At 44.2% G+C, this 17,244-nt stretch overlaps 2 protein-coding genes across 2 annotated transcripts in view; both read right to left on the bottom strand.

The window, feature by feature from the left end:
* The window catches only part of LOC113452212 (C-type lectin lectoxin-Thr1-like), a 61,445-nt gene that overhangs the window by 13,872 nt on the left and 30,329 nt on the right, over positions 1–17,244 (bottom strand). The window lies entirely within an intron of this gene.
* On the bottom strand, positions 966–17,222 carry LOC113452211 (uncharacterized). The gene is made up of 11 exons (XM_087935627.1): positions 17,165–17,222; positions 16,268–16,362; positions 14,836–14,976; positions 14,483–14,597; positions 11,737–11,803; positions 11,610–11,622; positions 5,851–5,920; positions 5,042–5,136; positions 3,432–3,572; positions 2,621–2,744; positions 966–1,526 (listed from the first exon to the last, which is right to left on the bottom strand). Exons 1-11 carry the CDS (start codon positions 17,220–17,222, stop codon positions 1,459–1,461), a joined length of 987 nt encoding a protein of 328 aa, XP_087791753.1. The 3' UTR covers positions 966–1,458.

Raw genomic sequence — 17,244 nt, 5'->3', positions numbered from 1 at the left:
GTGGGGAAACTCTGAGGTTTTCCCCACACTCGTGCACTACAGGAAAGTGGTGCTGAGGCCCATCAGATACACATCCCTCCAATTAAAATGAGGTGGACAGGCCAGAAAACATTGTAGCCTCAATGGATGGGCCTCCTAAAGAAAGAAACACCTTTAATGCCAAGGTCTCTCAAGCAGAACAGAGGTGGTATTCAGCCGGTTCTGACCGGTTCTGGAGAACCGGTAGCAGAAATTTTGAGTCATTCAGAGAACCAGCCAATCCCACCTCTGACTGGCCCCGCCAACCCCATATCTCTTCTCAGCCTCCCATTGAGTCCCAGCTGATTGTCTGGGTCTCCTTTGGTTGCCCTGCACAGGAGAACAGAGCTGGAAAGCAGGTTAGTGGGGTGGGGAGGGAAATGGGGATTTTGCAGTATATCCTTCCCCTGCCACGCCCACAAGGTCCACAGAACCGGTAGTAAAAACAAAAATTAATACCACGACTGGTGCAGAAGATTTCGGGGTCTTGAGTTTGGGACCTCAACAGTCTCCCGGTTCTGCAGAATAAAGGAAGGCGGCCATGCTCGATAGATTTTATTTGACTTTCTGGCCCTTCAGGATGAGCAAAATCAGATCCAAGCTACCGAAAGCATCCATTAGGCAGAGGTTCCCAACCAGGAGTGCGAGACAATATTCCAAGGGTACAAAAACTTGGGTTTAGAAGTTTATATTGACTGTTTCCTAGTATGATTTGATTGTTGATTGTACCCTGTGACTATCATTAAGTGTTGTACATTATGATTCTTGATTCTTAACGAATGTATCTTTTCTTTACGTATACTGAGAGTATTTACACCAAGACAAATTCCTTGTGTGTCAAATCACACTTGGCAAATAAACCTATTCTATTCTATTCTATTCTATTCTATTCTATTCTATTCTATTCTATTCTATTCTATTCTATTCTATTCCATTCCATTCCATTCTATTCCATTCTATTCCATTCCATTCCATTCCATTCTATTCCATTCCATTCTATTCCATTCCATTCCATTCCATTCCATTCTATTCCATTTATTCCTTCTATTCTATTCCATTCCATTCTATTCCATTCCATTCCATTCTATTCTATTCTATTCTATTCTATTCTATTCTATTCTATTCTATTCTATTCTATTCTATTCTATTCTATTCTATTCTATTCTATTCTATTCCATTCCATTCCATTCCATTTATTCTATTCTATTCTATTAAAAATTATTGTGTATGTGTAAAATCCTATGCATATGATTATTTATTTTTTAAGTGGTGTGAGAATGCATCAGAAGCGTGGCAGGGATGCGGGGTATAGAAACGTTTGGGACCCCCTGCCTTAAGGGAAGGGGTGCAGAGCAGAGATTTTGGCAGAACTTCACTGCTTCATTGCAGACTTCACCAGGCACGTCGCTCAACGCGGAGCAGGAAGAGGAGCCACTTGCACTAGAATTTGCACTGGCAGATGAAAGAACAGGCGGTGTCACAGGGTATGTCATTCCACTTCTTGTAATCTGGACAGCAAAAGGAAAAGTTTTGCAGTGACTCCCTCAGAGTCTGAGGAGATCATTTCAGAGGCTCCTTCCTCATCTCCAGGGGGACACGCAGATACCACAGGTGGATAACTTCATGTGCGAACGTGGGCTTTGGGTTCAGCTGGTTGCTGTAACCAAGATAGCTTACCTATCCAACAAACCAGGGTACGGCAACCAGGCTTTGCCTGTCAAGCTCTGCTCAGCCACAAGAGGGCAGGAAAGAGTTTGAGTTTTTAGTCCACCTCTTTTATAGGTGAAAACCGGATGGAGTTTTATATGGCTGTTATATGAAAAAAAAAACCCTTTTTTTTATCATGTGCTAAGGACATCCTTGGATGATGGGTGTGGGAACCAGTATACTGGCTTGCAAAGAGGCAAGACATTGTAGCTTGCGCAGAGGAGCATGGACATGCTGTGGTTGCTCTCGTGATACCCTGGCCAAATTGTATCATTGTTGGCTGGGATTGTCCTGACTCTCAGCACGGGACTCTGCTTGTAGCATGGATGGTGCAAGCGAGGCTGGGAACCTCACCTGCACCTTCTCTCCTGCACTCCAAAGCACATCAGGAAAGCTTACGGTGGTGGCACAGTGGTTAGGGTGCAGTACTGCAGGCCACTTCTGCTGACTACTGGCTGCCTGCAATTTGGCAGATCGAATCCCACCAGGCTCAAAAGGTTGACTCAGCCTTCCCTCCTTCTGATATTGGTAAAAGAAGGACTCAGATTGTTAGGGGGAGCAAGAGGCTGACTCCGTAAACCGCTTAGAGAGGGCTGTAAAAGCACGATAAAGCAGTATATAAGTCTAACAGCTTTTGCTACATACTAAACCCTCGATAGGGATACTAAGCACTAAAACTGTCTGGGATTCTTCTGGCTGCAGGGGGAGTAGCGGTTTGATATATATTTAAGCACCTAGCCACACCCGCCCAGTCACATGGCCACATAGCCACACCCACCCAGTCACATGACCACCTAGCCACACCCACCCAGTCACACGGCCACCTAGCCATGCCCTCCAAGCTATACCACCACAAGCCATGCCAACAGAACCAGTAGAGAAAAAATTTGCACACCATCACTACCTGCTTGGGGATAGAGGTGGACACAATACTCGTTGTTACCGCTGTTGCTGGGTTCTCCTGGTTGCCAGGACAGGTAGTCAACGCAGGATCTGTCTGACCACTCCCAGGAGCGCGTCTGGAATGACAGGGAAGCCACCTTAGTCAATGGAGGATCTGGTTCTGCAGGGCCCAGACTGGAGTGGAACGTTTTCAAGTCAGAGCAAATATATCATCTCTTTCACTCTCTCAGTCAAAATAGAGTTGGAAGGGACCTTGTGGAGGTCTTCTAGCCCAACGCCCTGCTCAAGCAGGAGACCTTATTCCATTTCAGACAAGGGGCTGTCCAGTCTCTTCTTAACCTCCGGTAATGAAGCGCCCACAACCTCTGGGGGGGGAAGCCATTCCACTAATTCGGTGTCCTCGTCATTATGAAGTTTCTCTTTCATTCCAGGTTGGTTCTCTCTGTCATTAGTTTCTATCCATTCCTTCTTGTCCTGCCTTCTGGTGCTCTGGAGAATAGGTTGACCCCCTTCCTCCTCTTTGGGGCAGCCCCTCGAATATTGGAAGACCGCTATCCTGTGACCCCAAGTCCTTCTTTTCTCTAGACTGGCCAAACCCAAATCCTGCAACTGTTCTTCATGTGTTTTAGTCTCTAGGTCTTTAATCTTCCCACTTCCTCTCTTCTCTCCCCCTTGGAGGTTTTCTCCAAGGCAGGAGCTTTTATCCGAGAGAGGTCCCCACCTCCCATTGGACGATCCTTCCAAAAGCCCCTTGGAAATGGGAAATATAGATTTGGGAACATTATCAGCAGAAAGAGACTTACTTTCCGTGGATCGTTCAGTCCAATCCAAACGATGTCTTTCTTTGTGATATAGTCAGCGATGTACTCGGCCAAGTCAGCTGATTCTGCCAGGCTGTGGATGGAGGCGAGGTGGCAGCCTGGCTTGTGTTTCCTGCAGAACATCTGGGCGAAGAACAGAAAAAGACCCTTCTTTAGCAGAGAAACAGACTTATGGGCAGATGGCAAAGAGCAGAGGGCTGCCTGAAAGGTCCCAGATGTCAGGGTTCCGGCGATTGCCCTATTTAAATCTTTTTTTTTAAACAAGTTTTATTGATTTTACAAACAAACAAACAAGACAAAACATCATTAAACATTAAAAACATAAAACCTCTTTCCATTGTAAATCTTTACAAGGCAGGTAACATATTGTTTTATATCACGTACTTATAATTTATCCCATTTCCATATAAACACGTAAATTCCCTTTACCAAATTCCACATTGTTTCTCTTTAATCATTATTCAATCATATTTCCTTTCTAATTAATCTGCTATTCAATCATCACATTTATATTTTCCTCTGGCTTATAGAATGGTAAACAAGATAGGTAATGGTATATAAGAAGAGCATGAATTCAATTGAAGTCCATACAAAAAGAGGTAATCTGGGGCCAAGTTACTTTCTAGAAGAAAGTTTTATGTTTTTATGTTTATGTCTTATGTGTGTGTGTTTAATTAAGAATTAAATAATAAAATCTCGGAGGAAGACTAGATGAGAATAATTATAAACAAGCCCTATTTAAATCTTGAGCCACGGGCCAAGCTTCAAAGAACCTCAAAAGATTTATTAGGCGCAACATGCCGGCACTAACCAAAATGAATCCAACTCTGGGATACATAATTTACAGTCCCCTGTGACCCTGTTTCCCCCCTTCCCCTGGGTGTGTCATAAATCAGATTCTCCAATTGAGCCTGTTCACGGGCTGGGTGTCATCAATCACGTTCTCCAATGAAGGATTTTCATGGGCAGATGACTCGGTAGCCTAGCTACAATCTTTGCAAGATAAGAGTGGGGTGCGCTTCTGGTTTTAAACTGCCGTACTGCTCCTTCAGATCCTTCCCCCCCCCCTTGTTTATGGCAACTCAAAAACAGTCATGGGAATGTTTTACGAGTTGACACTATCCACCCATCTTGTTTCTGTTTGACCCCTGAGGTTGTCCTTGCTAGAGTCCGCAGCTCTTGAACAGTCCCTTACATGGGCACCTGTAAATAAATCGTGAATGTATTCATTGATTAAAATCTCAGGTCCTTACTCACTTCAAACTCAAGGGGGTCCCAAGATGTCTGAAGAGGCCAGCCAGAGTTGGTGGCAAAACCTCAGGAAGTCTATTTTCAGCGAGTTGTTCACTCAACACTTCATACCGGCCACGAAAGACTTTCTATCTATACGAAAGCCCATATTTTCCACAGATACTTGCATTTCAGGCTCTCCTAAAACCATGATCCTTACTGGTTTTTCACACCCACCCATCCCAGTCTCCCTTGGTGGGTTTCCAGCCCAGCCAGTGGGGGCTTGGGGGCTCCTCAAGGCCCTGACTAGACGTCTCCTCTGCCCGAACTAGGAGATTCACAAGCTCACAAACACTTCTGACCTCGGCATTGTTCCAGTTCTTTTTTTCCTCAAAGACCTTGTAGCATAAGCTGTTCATGGGGAACCAATCACGAGGACAACAGCAGCCTTTGGCTCCTGTGGGGGAAGAGAGGAAGCCCAATGAGAAGGTTCCCTTCTCTTTTCTGTTCTACATTCCATTCTATTCTATTCTGTATTTTATTCTGTACTATTCTATTCTCATTCTTTTCTCCATTCCATATTCTATTCTATTCCTATTCTATTCCTATTCTATTCTATTCTACTCTACTCTATTCTATATTCTATTCAATTTTCTATTCTATTCTATGTTCTATTCTATTCTATTCTCATTCTCATTCTTTTTTCCATTCCATATTCTATTCTATTCTATTCTTTCTATTTTCTATTCTATCCTTATTTTTTCTCTATTCTATTCTATTCTATCCTTATTCTTTATTCTATTCTATTTTTTCTATTTTCTATTCTATCCTTATTCTATTCTATTCTATTCTATTCTATTCTATTCTATTCTATTCTATTCTATTCTATTCTATTCTATTCTATTCTATTCTATTCTATTCCATTCCATTCCATTCCATTCCATTCTATTTTGTTCTCTATTCTATTCTATTCTATTCTATTCTATTCTATTCTATTCTATTCTATCCTATTCTATTCTATTCTATTCTATTCTATTCTATTCTATTCTATATTCTATTCTATATTCTATTCTGTTCTCTTCTATTCTAATGCTGGGAGTCTAATCAGGAGGAGATTCGGGAGCACAAGGGTTGGCCTCTCTGGACAGGAGAGACCCAGCTGGAAACTCACCAGGTAGGGAGAAAGCCGCGACCAGCCAGCCAAGGCTCACAAGGACAAATCGCCCCATGGTCTCCTTTTCCTGCAGGGGGGAGCAGAGAGGGGCAATTGGAAGGGGAAGTGAAAGCGGTTCAAGGTCCCCATTAGAAAGGGGAGCCCCCACTTTCAGTCTGTCGCTCATGGTCATGCAACAGCTTTGATGGGAGCCCAATGACTCTCACCCAGTGCCTGTCAGCGTTCCAGCAAACCTCCCTTCCGATCAGTAACTCCGAGACCAGCATAATCTCAAAAGTACCTTTATTAGAATAGCATCTGGCACATCTGTGGAATCCCGAATCTAAAAGTTTCTCAGACATCCCACAATGTCCCAAACTACAATCCATCCCCCTTTCCCCCATCATCACATCCCATGGACCAATCACGGTCTGTTCCAGTGTAAGATCCTTTTTCTCTGCTGCGCCACACTTAATAACCTTGAACTAAGAAAAGAATTTTATTTTGCCCACTTAGAACTACTCAGTTGAAATCACACACCCCCACACACACCACTTTCTCAGGCTAGGTGGCAACGTGGAATATGCTTCCAAAGGTATCAATGGCTGCACTCAGGAGCAGGAAGACCTCTGTCATAGAAGAGGAGTGTCAGGTCCCTAAAGTTTAACTGCATTGTCTGGGAGAATTCGGACTCTGCTTTGCTTGTCCTGCTTTCACTTCTGCCCAATAAAAGGTTCCTTTTGAGATGCCCAGTTTCAAGAGTTTTCACCTTCTTGAGTCAGGAGGAGAGGCGGATCCTTGCCAAGAGGCTCTAAAGAGCCAGAAGGCATCAGGACAAGAAGCAATGGGTGGACACTAACCAAGGAGGAAACCAGCCTGGAATGAAGGAAGAACTTCCTGACTGGGAGGACAGTGAACCAGTGGAACAGAAGTTGCCTCCAGAAGTGGTAGATGCTCCAAGACGGGAGGGTTTTAAGAAGAGATTGGACAAGCGTTTGTCTGAAATGGTAGAGGGTCTCTGCTTGACCAGGGGGCTGGACTAGAAGACCTCCAAGGTCCCACCAACACTCTTATTCTGTTTTGCTCTCCCAGAGATTCCCAAGCGATCCCTTGCTCCCTGCCATAGAGAACCTCCTCCAGATTTCCTGCTGGAACCTGGGAAAGAGGTCCCTTCAGGCAGAGAAAGACACACAGGAATGATCTTCTGCAAGGACCTCACCTGCCATGTCCCCACAGGTGGGAGAGCATTACTCACCTGTCCCTAGGAGGTTTCAGTCCTACTCTGGGTCCTCGTCTGGGGGGTTGAAGCCCCAATAACCTCCCCGAGGTGGAGATTGAAGTAGGATGATGTTGCTCTGTGCAGAAGGAGAACATACAACGATGTCTCCCAGTCAAGTCTTTTATACCCCCAAACCACAAAGCCCACAAACTGAATATCAGGGTGTCAGCTGTTGCCCTCTTTCCCCACCTATGGCTTAAACTTTTATAGCAGTTAAACAGTAGAGAGAGGTGTGTGTACATAAGTTGGCCAAAAGCTTTCATAATACAACTGCCATTTCAGCGAGTTGATACGTTCTACAAACGTAATTTAGTCATGTTTTAGCAATATTTGCAAGGTTGTGGTTTGATTTTTCCTGCCCACCTTCTCTCAGTTCAATTGGTGACCATCACTGTGCCATTTAGGATTGTTCAATACAGGGTTGACGTTCACCTGAACGGATATCCCATCCCTGGGATGGGGAAATGGCTGCTGAATTCTGGAATAATGAGAAGTGGACATTTTGATGACCACCTCAGAATTTATCGTGTTCCAAATCTAATGATGCAAACAAGCTGTTTTCGGGTTGTTAATCAGGACCAGAAATCCTGAAGCAATGCATTTTTTTAACTCAAGGAGAAATTTCAAGGAGAAAATTTCCTAAGAGTGAGATCAATTAATCAGTGGAACAAGTAGTCTCCAGAAGTTGCGCGTGCTCCATCAGTGGAGGCTTTGAAGAAAAGATTGGATGCCATTTGTCCAAATGGTATAGGATCTCCTCTCAGGAAGCACGGCTGTCGTGTAACTCCTTGACAGTAAGCCCACCCACTGGAATCAGACTTGAGATATTAAATTTAAGAGGATCACGTCGCCCAACACAGGGCTTCTCTCTGCTGGGCTCTGCTCTCAAAACAGAGTGGACTTGTCTGCCTTCAAGAATTTTCTCCCTTTGCTTTGCTTCTTTCGGCTGTCACACCTACACAAAGGTGTGTTGGTTTATCTTGATGATATTCTTATCTACACGGAGACTCCTGATGAACATGTGAAACTAGTGTGGTCAGTTCTGGAAAAACGTTGAGCTGCTGAGCTGTATGCCAAGTTGTCCAAGTGTGAATTCCACCAGGAAAAAATTGACTATTTAGGTTATCGCATCTCACATGATGGCATAGAAATGGATCCAGGGAAGGTTCGTGCCATTTTGGAATGGGCTTCTCCCCGCACCAGGAAGCAACTTCAAAGTTTCTTGGGAGTCGCTAATTTTTACCGTCAATTTATCCCTGCTTTTGCGAAGATTGCAATGCCTATCACAATTCTCCTAAAAACCAAACGGGAGGTGAAACCAAAGCCTAGTAAACCCCTGGAGTGGTCCATCGAATGTCAAACCGCTTTTGAGAAGCTGAAACGACTAAGAGATAAGAGATGCTCTAAAACTTGATGATTGGTTCCTTGCTCACTCAAATAACTGTACGGTTAAAGATGGATTGGCATGGGTGGGGGCCAAATTATATGTGCCAGCGAAGTGGAGAAACCAAACATTACAGCAAGCTCATGACTCTAAAGCCGCTGGTCATTTTGGCTTCGTGAAAACCTTACACTTAGTTGAAAGGCAATTTTGGTGGCCTACCTTGAAAAAGGACATTGAGACTTATGTAGTTAGTTGTCCTATTTGTGCCTCAGCCAAACGGCCTCCTGGTAAACCAGCAGGATGGTTACAAAATGTGGCTAGACCAACGGCTCCATGGACGGAAATCTCTATGGATTTTATAGTGGAATTACCTGAAAGTGGGGGGAATACAGTTCTTTGGGTAGTAACCGATTTGTTTTCCAAACAGGTACATTTCATACCTTGTCCGAAAATCCCATCTGTGAAAACGTTGGCTAAACTGTTTATTTTAGATATCTACAGGTTACATGGGGTTCCTGAGCGCATAATCTCAGACAGGGGTGTCCAGTTTACCTCAAACTTTTGGAAGGAGTTCCTGAAGTTATTGGGCTCCGCCCAGAGCTTAAGCTCTGCCCACCACCCACAAACCAATGGGGCTTGTGAGAGAACTAACTCGGTATTGGAACAATATCTTCAATGTTATATAAATTATCAGCAAGATCATTGGGCTGACCTATTGCCATTCGCTGAGGTGGCATATAATAATTCGGTACATAGTAGTACTGGGTTTACTCTGTTTAAAGTGGCTTCGGGACAAGACTTTGTACCCATACTCGAGCTTCCATGGGAGAAACCTAACATTCAGTCATTAGATGAATGGATAACACAGCTCCAGCTTACCTGCCCGGTTACCCGTAAAGCATTAGGTGATGCTCATCAAGCTCATAAAAAAATTGCAGATAAAAAGAGAACTCCACAAAAACCATATCAAGTGGGTGACAGGGTCTTTTTATCCACCAGATATTTGCAGACTACACAAAAGTCAAAAAAGCTTGTCCCTAAGTATGTTGGACCTTTCTCAATTGAACGAATTGTGAACCCTGTGGTTGTCCAACTGAAATTACCAAAAACTGTTTGACGGATCCACTCTGTTTTCCATGTTAGTTTGCTAAAACGTGAAAATACCTCCGACTACATTACAATCACAATTAACACGTAAAAATCAATACAAAAAATATGTTTGGTAAGGAAGCCAAACAAACGATACTAATCAAGGAGGATATTAGTGGCTCCGGGTTGAAATGTGGGCTCCTTGGTGCTCTCTGAGTTTCCTTGGTTTCTTATAGATGGTTCCTTTGCTTTTTCTTCCGGTAATCCAAAACAGTTTATATTTGGTACCGGTATGATTTGGTTCCTCTGTGGGCATGAATACTTGCATGGCCCATGGTTGCCCAAAGTACTAGGGTGCCAGTCAGTGGTGGGATTCAAACTTTGGTACTACTGGTTTTGTGGGTGTGGCTTGGTGGGCATGGCTTGATAGGTGGGGCAGGGGAAGGATATACTGCAAAATCCCCCTTCCCTCCCCATCCCACTAACCTGCTTTCCAGCTCCATTCTCCTGTGCAGAGCAACCAAAGAAGACCCGGCCGATCAGCTGTGGGCATGGCTTGGTGGGTGTGGCATTCTGTGGGCGTGGCTTGGTGGGTGTGGCTTGGTGGGCATGGCAGGGGAAGGGTTTACTGCAAAATCCCCCTTCCCTTCCTTCCCCACCCCAGTAACCTGCTTTCCAGCTCCTGTCTCCTGTCTCCTGTGCAGGTCAACCAAAAGAGACCCAGCCGATCAGGTGGGACTCAACGGGAGTCAGAGAAGAGATGGGGTTGGCGGGCCCAGTCAGAGGAGGCATTGACCGGTTCTCCCAACTACTCAGCATTTCCTGTACCGGTTCTCCAAAACTGGGCAGAACCTTTGTAAGAGTAGAAAATGGTGCTGAAGCCCATCAGATTCTCAACCCTCCAGTTAAAATGAGGAGGGCGTGCAAGAAAGCATCAAAGCATCGATGGATGGTCTTTCTGAAGAAACATCCTCTGCCCACCCACCCCTTTATGCCAAGGCTTGCCATGAAAAAGTCTCGAGTAAGGAAGATACACCCTGGCCAGTGCCTCTTTCAACTTTAAACATTGGGCAGAAGACACGGAAGTATAGCCAGCTGGACAAACAGGTTTAAAAACAGCTTCTACCCAAGGGCTGCCATACTCCTAAAGACAATATAGCACCACAAACAGATTAATATGACAAATTTCACTGGTGCCAGTGTAGTGTCCAATATGTACATACCATGATATAAGATCATACACCAGATTAATATATATGTTGCACGGAATATGATGTACATATGGAAATGTATGACTGGTTTTTTTCAACCGTTTCCCCGAAAATACAACCTACCCTGAAAGTAAGTTCTAGCTTGATTTTTACACGTGCACCCAATATTAGCCCTACCCTCCAAAATAAGCCCTAATTAAGATCCCACCCACTCCAGGGTGCACAGGTAAAATTAAGGTAGGGTGGGGATGGGGAGGTGGAGCTGCCCTACTACTTCCCTTTGGACAGGTGTAGGCAGGCCTTGCACACCCCAACGCCTGCCTGGCCGGCCCATTTCTTCTGCAGCCGGCAAGGCTGGCCAGGCTTTCCTGAAGGCCTCTATAGTAGCTGAGAACAAAGTTCTGGATCGATCCTGAGCTCTGTTATTGGCTGCAGAGTCCTTCAGGAAGGCCTGGACAGCCGCAGAAGAAGGCCTCTAACAGTGAAAAGGAGGCCGGGGACGATGCGTGCAAGTGAGGTTAGTCAGTGGAGGACATTCCCCCAAAATAAGACCTGGTGCCTTTTTTGGTGGCAAAAATAATACAAGACAGGGTTTCATTTTCAGGGAAACATGGTCCTTGTATAAGGATTATTCTTTATATTATTCATGTTGTCTTGTATTCTCATAGGGACTGCACCATTAGAGGCTAAACCAATTTCATTGTATACATGATGTACAATGACAATAAAGGCTTCGAACTTCTCAGGAATCCAAAATGATAAAGGCAACTCATGCAAGACAGAATTTTATTTGACCTTCTGGCCCACCAGAAACCATCAGATCCAAGCTACAGGAAGTAAGCCAAGGGGTGGAAAAGAGAGATTTCGGCAGGGCTTCGGTGCTTTTCCAGGCTTCACCAGGGGTTCCCCTCACCCTGGAGTATGGAAGAAGCAACTGGCACTAGGGTTTGCACTGGCAAATGAAAGGACGCAAGTAGTTGCAAGGGTGATCATTCCAGAACATATAACCTGGGCAGGAAAAGAGAAAGTTTTGTAGTTACTCCCTCAGAGTCCCAGAAGAGTATTTTTTAGATCAGATTAGATTAACAGAGCTGGAAGGGACCTTGTAGGTCATCTAGTCCAACCCCTTGCCCAAGCGGGAGACCCTACACCATTTCTGACGAATGGCAGTCCAATCTCTTCTTGAAAGCTTCCAGGGATGAAGCTCCCACACCTTCTGAAGGCAGCTTCTGTTCTAAGGGTTGATTGATTCCAATGGCTCCCCCCTCTTTTTTTAGCTACAGGTAGTGAACTTCATGTGCTAAAATGGACCTACCTAGCCATCAAGTCAAACCAAGGCAACCAGAACTTTCCTGTCAACCTTTGCTCCACTACAAGAGGGGATCAAAGAGCTTTTCTGGCCCATCTCATTGGCATATAAAAACTGGGCAGAGTCTTGATTTCACTGTTAAAGCTGCTAATTTCTCCTTGTGTGTGTGTGTGTGTGTGTGTGTGTAAAATCCAAACAGCATCCCTGGATGATGGGCATGGGCACCAATATATTGGCTTGCAAAGGGGTCCCTCGATTAGACATTGTAGCTTGCCCAGAAGAGCAATAGCACTTAAGACTTATATACCGCTTCATGGTGCTTCACAGCCCTCTCTAAGTAGTTTACAGAGCCAGCCTGTTGCCCTCCAATAATCTGGGTCCTCATTTTACCAACCTCGGAAGGACGGAAGGCTGAGTCAACCTTGAGCCAGTCAGGATCGAACTCCTGGAAGTGAGCAGTGAGTTAGCCTGCAGTGCTGCCTTCTAACCACAGCTCTTAAGCTTCAGTGTGCCATGGCTGCACTTCTAGCATGTTGGCCGAAATGTGCCAAAGCTGGCTGGGATTGTCCTGATTCCTCAGCATGGGAGTTTGCTTGTAGCACAGATGCGACAGAGGCTGGTAATCCTACCTGCAACCTTCTCTACTTCACTGCAAAGCGCATAAGGAAAGAGTTATTCAAATGTTTCTGGGGAGTGTAAGTTTAATATAGGTTTAACTAGCTGAACAAACACAGAACTTGCTCAAAAAATGCCTAGATATATGGAGGCGGGTTACACTGGGATTCAACCAGTGTAACTGTCAGAATTCCGGCAGTTACTCCAATTAAATCGTGAGCCTCGAGCTACATTCCCAAAACTAAAGAGGATTTATTTGAAGGTAACATTCTATGTCCGTCACTAACCTGGGCGTAGCCGACTCTGAGATACGTAATTCACTGTCACCCTTGATCCTGCTTTTCCCCTCACCCCTCTGGGCGTATCCTCCAACGAAAAACATCCATAGCCAAGAGTCATCAATCATGCTCTCCAATTAGATTTTTGGACAACAGAAGCTTCAGTAATCTAATCAGTCTTTGAAGAAAATACGAATGGAATGTACTTTCGATTCCACACTGCCATCTGCTCTTTGAAACTACCCCACACTTCTTTCTGTTGTCAACTATAAAACGTGTATACAAAATGTTTTATGAGTTGACAGTAACAACCGGTTTGATGAGTGCCCACGATGCATTTGAAAATAGCAAGAAAACTTACCTTTTACTGCAGCCCCAGTGAGTAAAAACAGCTGAGGCTGCTGCACCACATCGGCTGGGCTTCAAACAAAGGAAATATAGGACGGAATATTGCCGTGGACAGGGCCAACTCATCACCGTAACTACCGGTTCACCCCGAACCAGTCTGTACCGGCTGAATCCCAGTCCAAAGGTCCGAGTTGGCATGGACCTCCTGTTCTCCAATCCCAACCTGGACTTCCCTCTTCAACTATCTTGAGCACGTTTGGATGCACAACCACTGTGATTGGTCTAGCCCTCTCTCAAACCACGCCTCCTCCTCGTCCCCTGCCTTGTGCCCCCCTCTAGCAGATAAGCTGATGGTGATGTTTGTGGGTGGGCAAGGAAAGCCAATCGTCTCCTGAACTTCTCCCGTATCTGATCTTCAGTGGACATTTTTTTGAGTTGCCACAACGAGGGTGGGTTGATGGTCCCGTTGGAGAATTTCCACTTGCACGAAATTGGGGGAGGGCAATTGAGGTCAGGAGGAGGGTCTTCCTCCCCAGAACTCCGATTCAGCTTTCAGAGAAAGGACTGAATTATTTTTGCAGGGCTCGTTCTTAAATTTGTGTTTGATGCCATCAAACCACAGAGAAGAGTCTGTTTTATATCTGACCTACATTCTTATGGTTGTCGTTTGTTTCTTTTGCTTTTGGTAGTTTTCATCTGGAGTTTTAAGCTGTTCTTGCGATTGGTGTACAATTAGACTGTATTAATTGTTCTTTTCTGTAAATGCCCTAAATGGGCTGAGATTCATCCCACCTCACAGGGGAAGAAGTTTGATATATATTTCAGCAAGGAACAAAACAACAAAAAGGTAAATCTCCTGTGACAATAATGACCTTCTGGAAGTAGGTTAAGATGGAGATGGTTGGTTTAATTAGGGTGCTGCAATAATTAAAATTGGGCATTTGAAGAAAGGGTGAGTTTGTTTATCCTGTGGGTGTTTTGTGATCCCTTAGCTGTATAGAGGGTTGGGCTGTGAGAACTTAGAAACCAAGGGGTCAAGAAAGGTCATCAGTTGCCCATTGGTGGGTGTTTCAAATTGGATGAAATGAGTCCTTGTTGAAAGTCCATCTACAATACATCCCCTCCACCTTGGCTTACCTGTCTTGGCTATGAGCTCAACACAATACTCATTCTTCTGTTGGTTGTTGGGTTCCCCTGAACCCCAAGCCAGGTAGTCAGTTGGGGACCTGTCTGTCCACTCCCAGACACGTTTCTGTAATGAAAAGGAAGCCACGATAACCTAGGAAGAGGCACTGGCTATAGAGGGCCCAGGGCAGATGGCAGGTGTCAAGGGGCAGGTCACCTAGAACCCCTTTCCCTCTCTTTCTCCGTCTAGCCAATTAACCTTAGTTGACCTGGAACAACTAGCCAGGGTTAAACTTGGTGAATGCCTCTCCTACTTCAGCTGGACAGTAGCTACACAATTCCTTGACGAAGACAAAAGAACTTACCTTGTTTGCATCATTCAGTCCGATCCAGACATCTCCACCAGTTTTGATATAGTCGGAGACATATTCAGCCAAGTCAACTGACTCTGTCTTGTTGTGGATGGATGCAAGATGGCAGCCTGGCTTGGATTTCCTGCAGAACATCTGGGAAAGGCAATAACAGAGAAAGGGATTTATTCATCAGAGAAGGAACAAAACAAACCCCCAAAACTTTAACCTTAGACTGTCTACTATTGACCTCTCACCCCTTTCCTAAGAGGTCTGTAGGGGGCGTGCATAAGCGCACCAACGTGCCTACCGTCCCTGTCCTATTGTTTCTTTTTATTTTTCTTATAAGTATCTATCTCATGTGTTCAAAACTATGTTTATTCTTATACCTGTATCTTGTAAGTGATTGACAAATCAAGTAAATACTAAAAAAATAAAAGTGTGACGTTTACGCGGTTTGATATTATTATTTTTTAAAGTATTAGTGTGTTTTTAATGCAACATCGTGTAAAGGAGGTGCGTGTCTAATTTTTCAGAGCAAATGTAGTTACATCTTAGCATGTTGTGATACCAGTAGAAAGTATTTGTGGAAGCTGCGTGTCTGTTATTTAACTGAGCAGCCATAATATTGCACCATTCAGCTTATATTAATTTTGCTTACATATCACTCATTTAAAAAATAACAGTTTGTATTTAGCTCTTAAAGCAAGCTTTAAGGAAAAAACATAATTCTAGGTTTTCCAATAGGGATATAGCAAGCATCAGGTTGCCACATATGAAGGTCAATAAGAACTTGGTTTGATATTATTAACTAATTATTGACAAATCTGAGCAGGGTTTAATTAAATAATGGAAAATAGGTAACAAAGATGAGTCAAGATCATGGTAAATAGACTTTGAGAATAATGCTTACAAATATTGTGCGTATAAGGTTTATTTTCTGTATTTGAAAGAGATTGTACCCAGACAGTGCACTGCCATTGTGGGTGTGGCAATTGTATATATAACAAAGAAAATTGCATAATAAAAAAAGGATGCTTTTCCTAGAGTCTGCAGCTGTTGAACAGTTCCTTACTTAAAAATTCATGATTCATTGTTTAAAATCTGAGATCCTCATCACTTCAGAGGCAAGGAAGATTGAGGATGCCAGTCAGAGTTGTCAGAGAGACATCAGGAAATCTCTTGTCTACAACACAGTCAACTCAACCCTGAAGTTCGACATTGCCCAACAGATACTGTTCATGAAAGCCTAAACTGGTATATCATCTAGAATACTTGCATTTCAGATTGTTCTAGAATCATGTTCATTGCTACCTTTTCATGCACCTACCCTAGTGGCCTTCCACTTCGTCCCAGCCAGAGTGTACTTGGGAGCTATGCAAGGCTCTGGCTAGGTTTCTCCCATGCCTGGGTGAGGAAATTCACAGACACACACAACACTTCTAACCTCTGCGTCATTCCAGGTCTTGAGCTCATCATTGACATTGTAGCAAAACCCATTCATGGGCAGCCAATCATTGGGACAACAACAGCCCTTCACTCCTAAGTGGGAAGAGAGAAAGTCCAATGAGAGGATGGCCAGGAGAAGAGGAGGAGGAGGAGATAGTTGAGTCTGCAGGACATTCTTAACTTGTTGGGTTGCAAACATCTTTGATGACAATAAATTGTTGGGTTGTATTTGCAAATTTTCCAAACATGGTTGTTGTTGATCGGTGGCTAAGTCATGTCTGACTCTTCACAACCTGTTGGACAATATCATGTCATTCCCCCTGTCATCCACTCCCCCTGACTTAGCCCAAACTCATCTTCATGGCATTGATGGCATTATCTAACCATCTTCTGTCCCCTTCTCTTTTTGCCTTCCCCCTTTCCCAACCTCAGGGTCTTCTCCAAGGAGTCCTCTCTTCTCATTTGATGACCAAAGTATTTGAGCTTCAGCTTCACTATCTATCCTTCTCAAAGAAATGTGGGTTAGCTTAGGTTAATTTTCTGGATGCTGAAAGTCTTGGGTGAATCTTTCTGCTTTGGTTGGTGTATCATTCAGGGAATTGTGTAAATGGGCTAAGCCAGAAACTGGATTCCTTCAAGAACCGGGCTGTTGACTGGGGCAAAATAGGGGAATCACGTGATTTAGTTCTGGAAGATCTGCACTGACCTTTGGATGACCTGTAACTGCCCAAGAGAGATTATTGATGGGATTGCTCCAATGCAAGGAGTGGGAAGCACTAAACTTTTAATGACAAATGCGTGTATATTTTGCCAAGCCATTAATTATGTTCAGGATGGTGAATTGTAATTGTATTCAAATGCCTCCACAAACCTGAGAGGCCTTGCTTGGACTCACCACTGAGGGAGATGGCCACCACCAGCAAACTGAGACTCACGAAGGAAAATTGCCCCATGGTTTTCCTCCCTTTCCTGCAG

Source organism: Pseudonaja textilis, chromosome 5, assembly GCF_049901715.1.
Source record: "Pseudonaja textilis isolate UNSWEBS1 chromosome 5, rPseTex1.2, whole genome shotgun sequence".
Lineage (NCBI taxonomy): Eukaryota > Metazoa > Chordata > Lepidosauria > Squamata > Elapidae > Pseudonaja > Pseudonaja textilis.
This window is presented reverse-complemented; position numbering and strand designations above follow the sequence as displayed.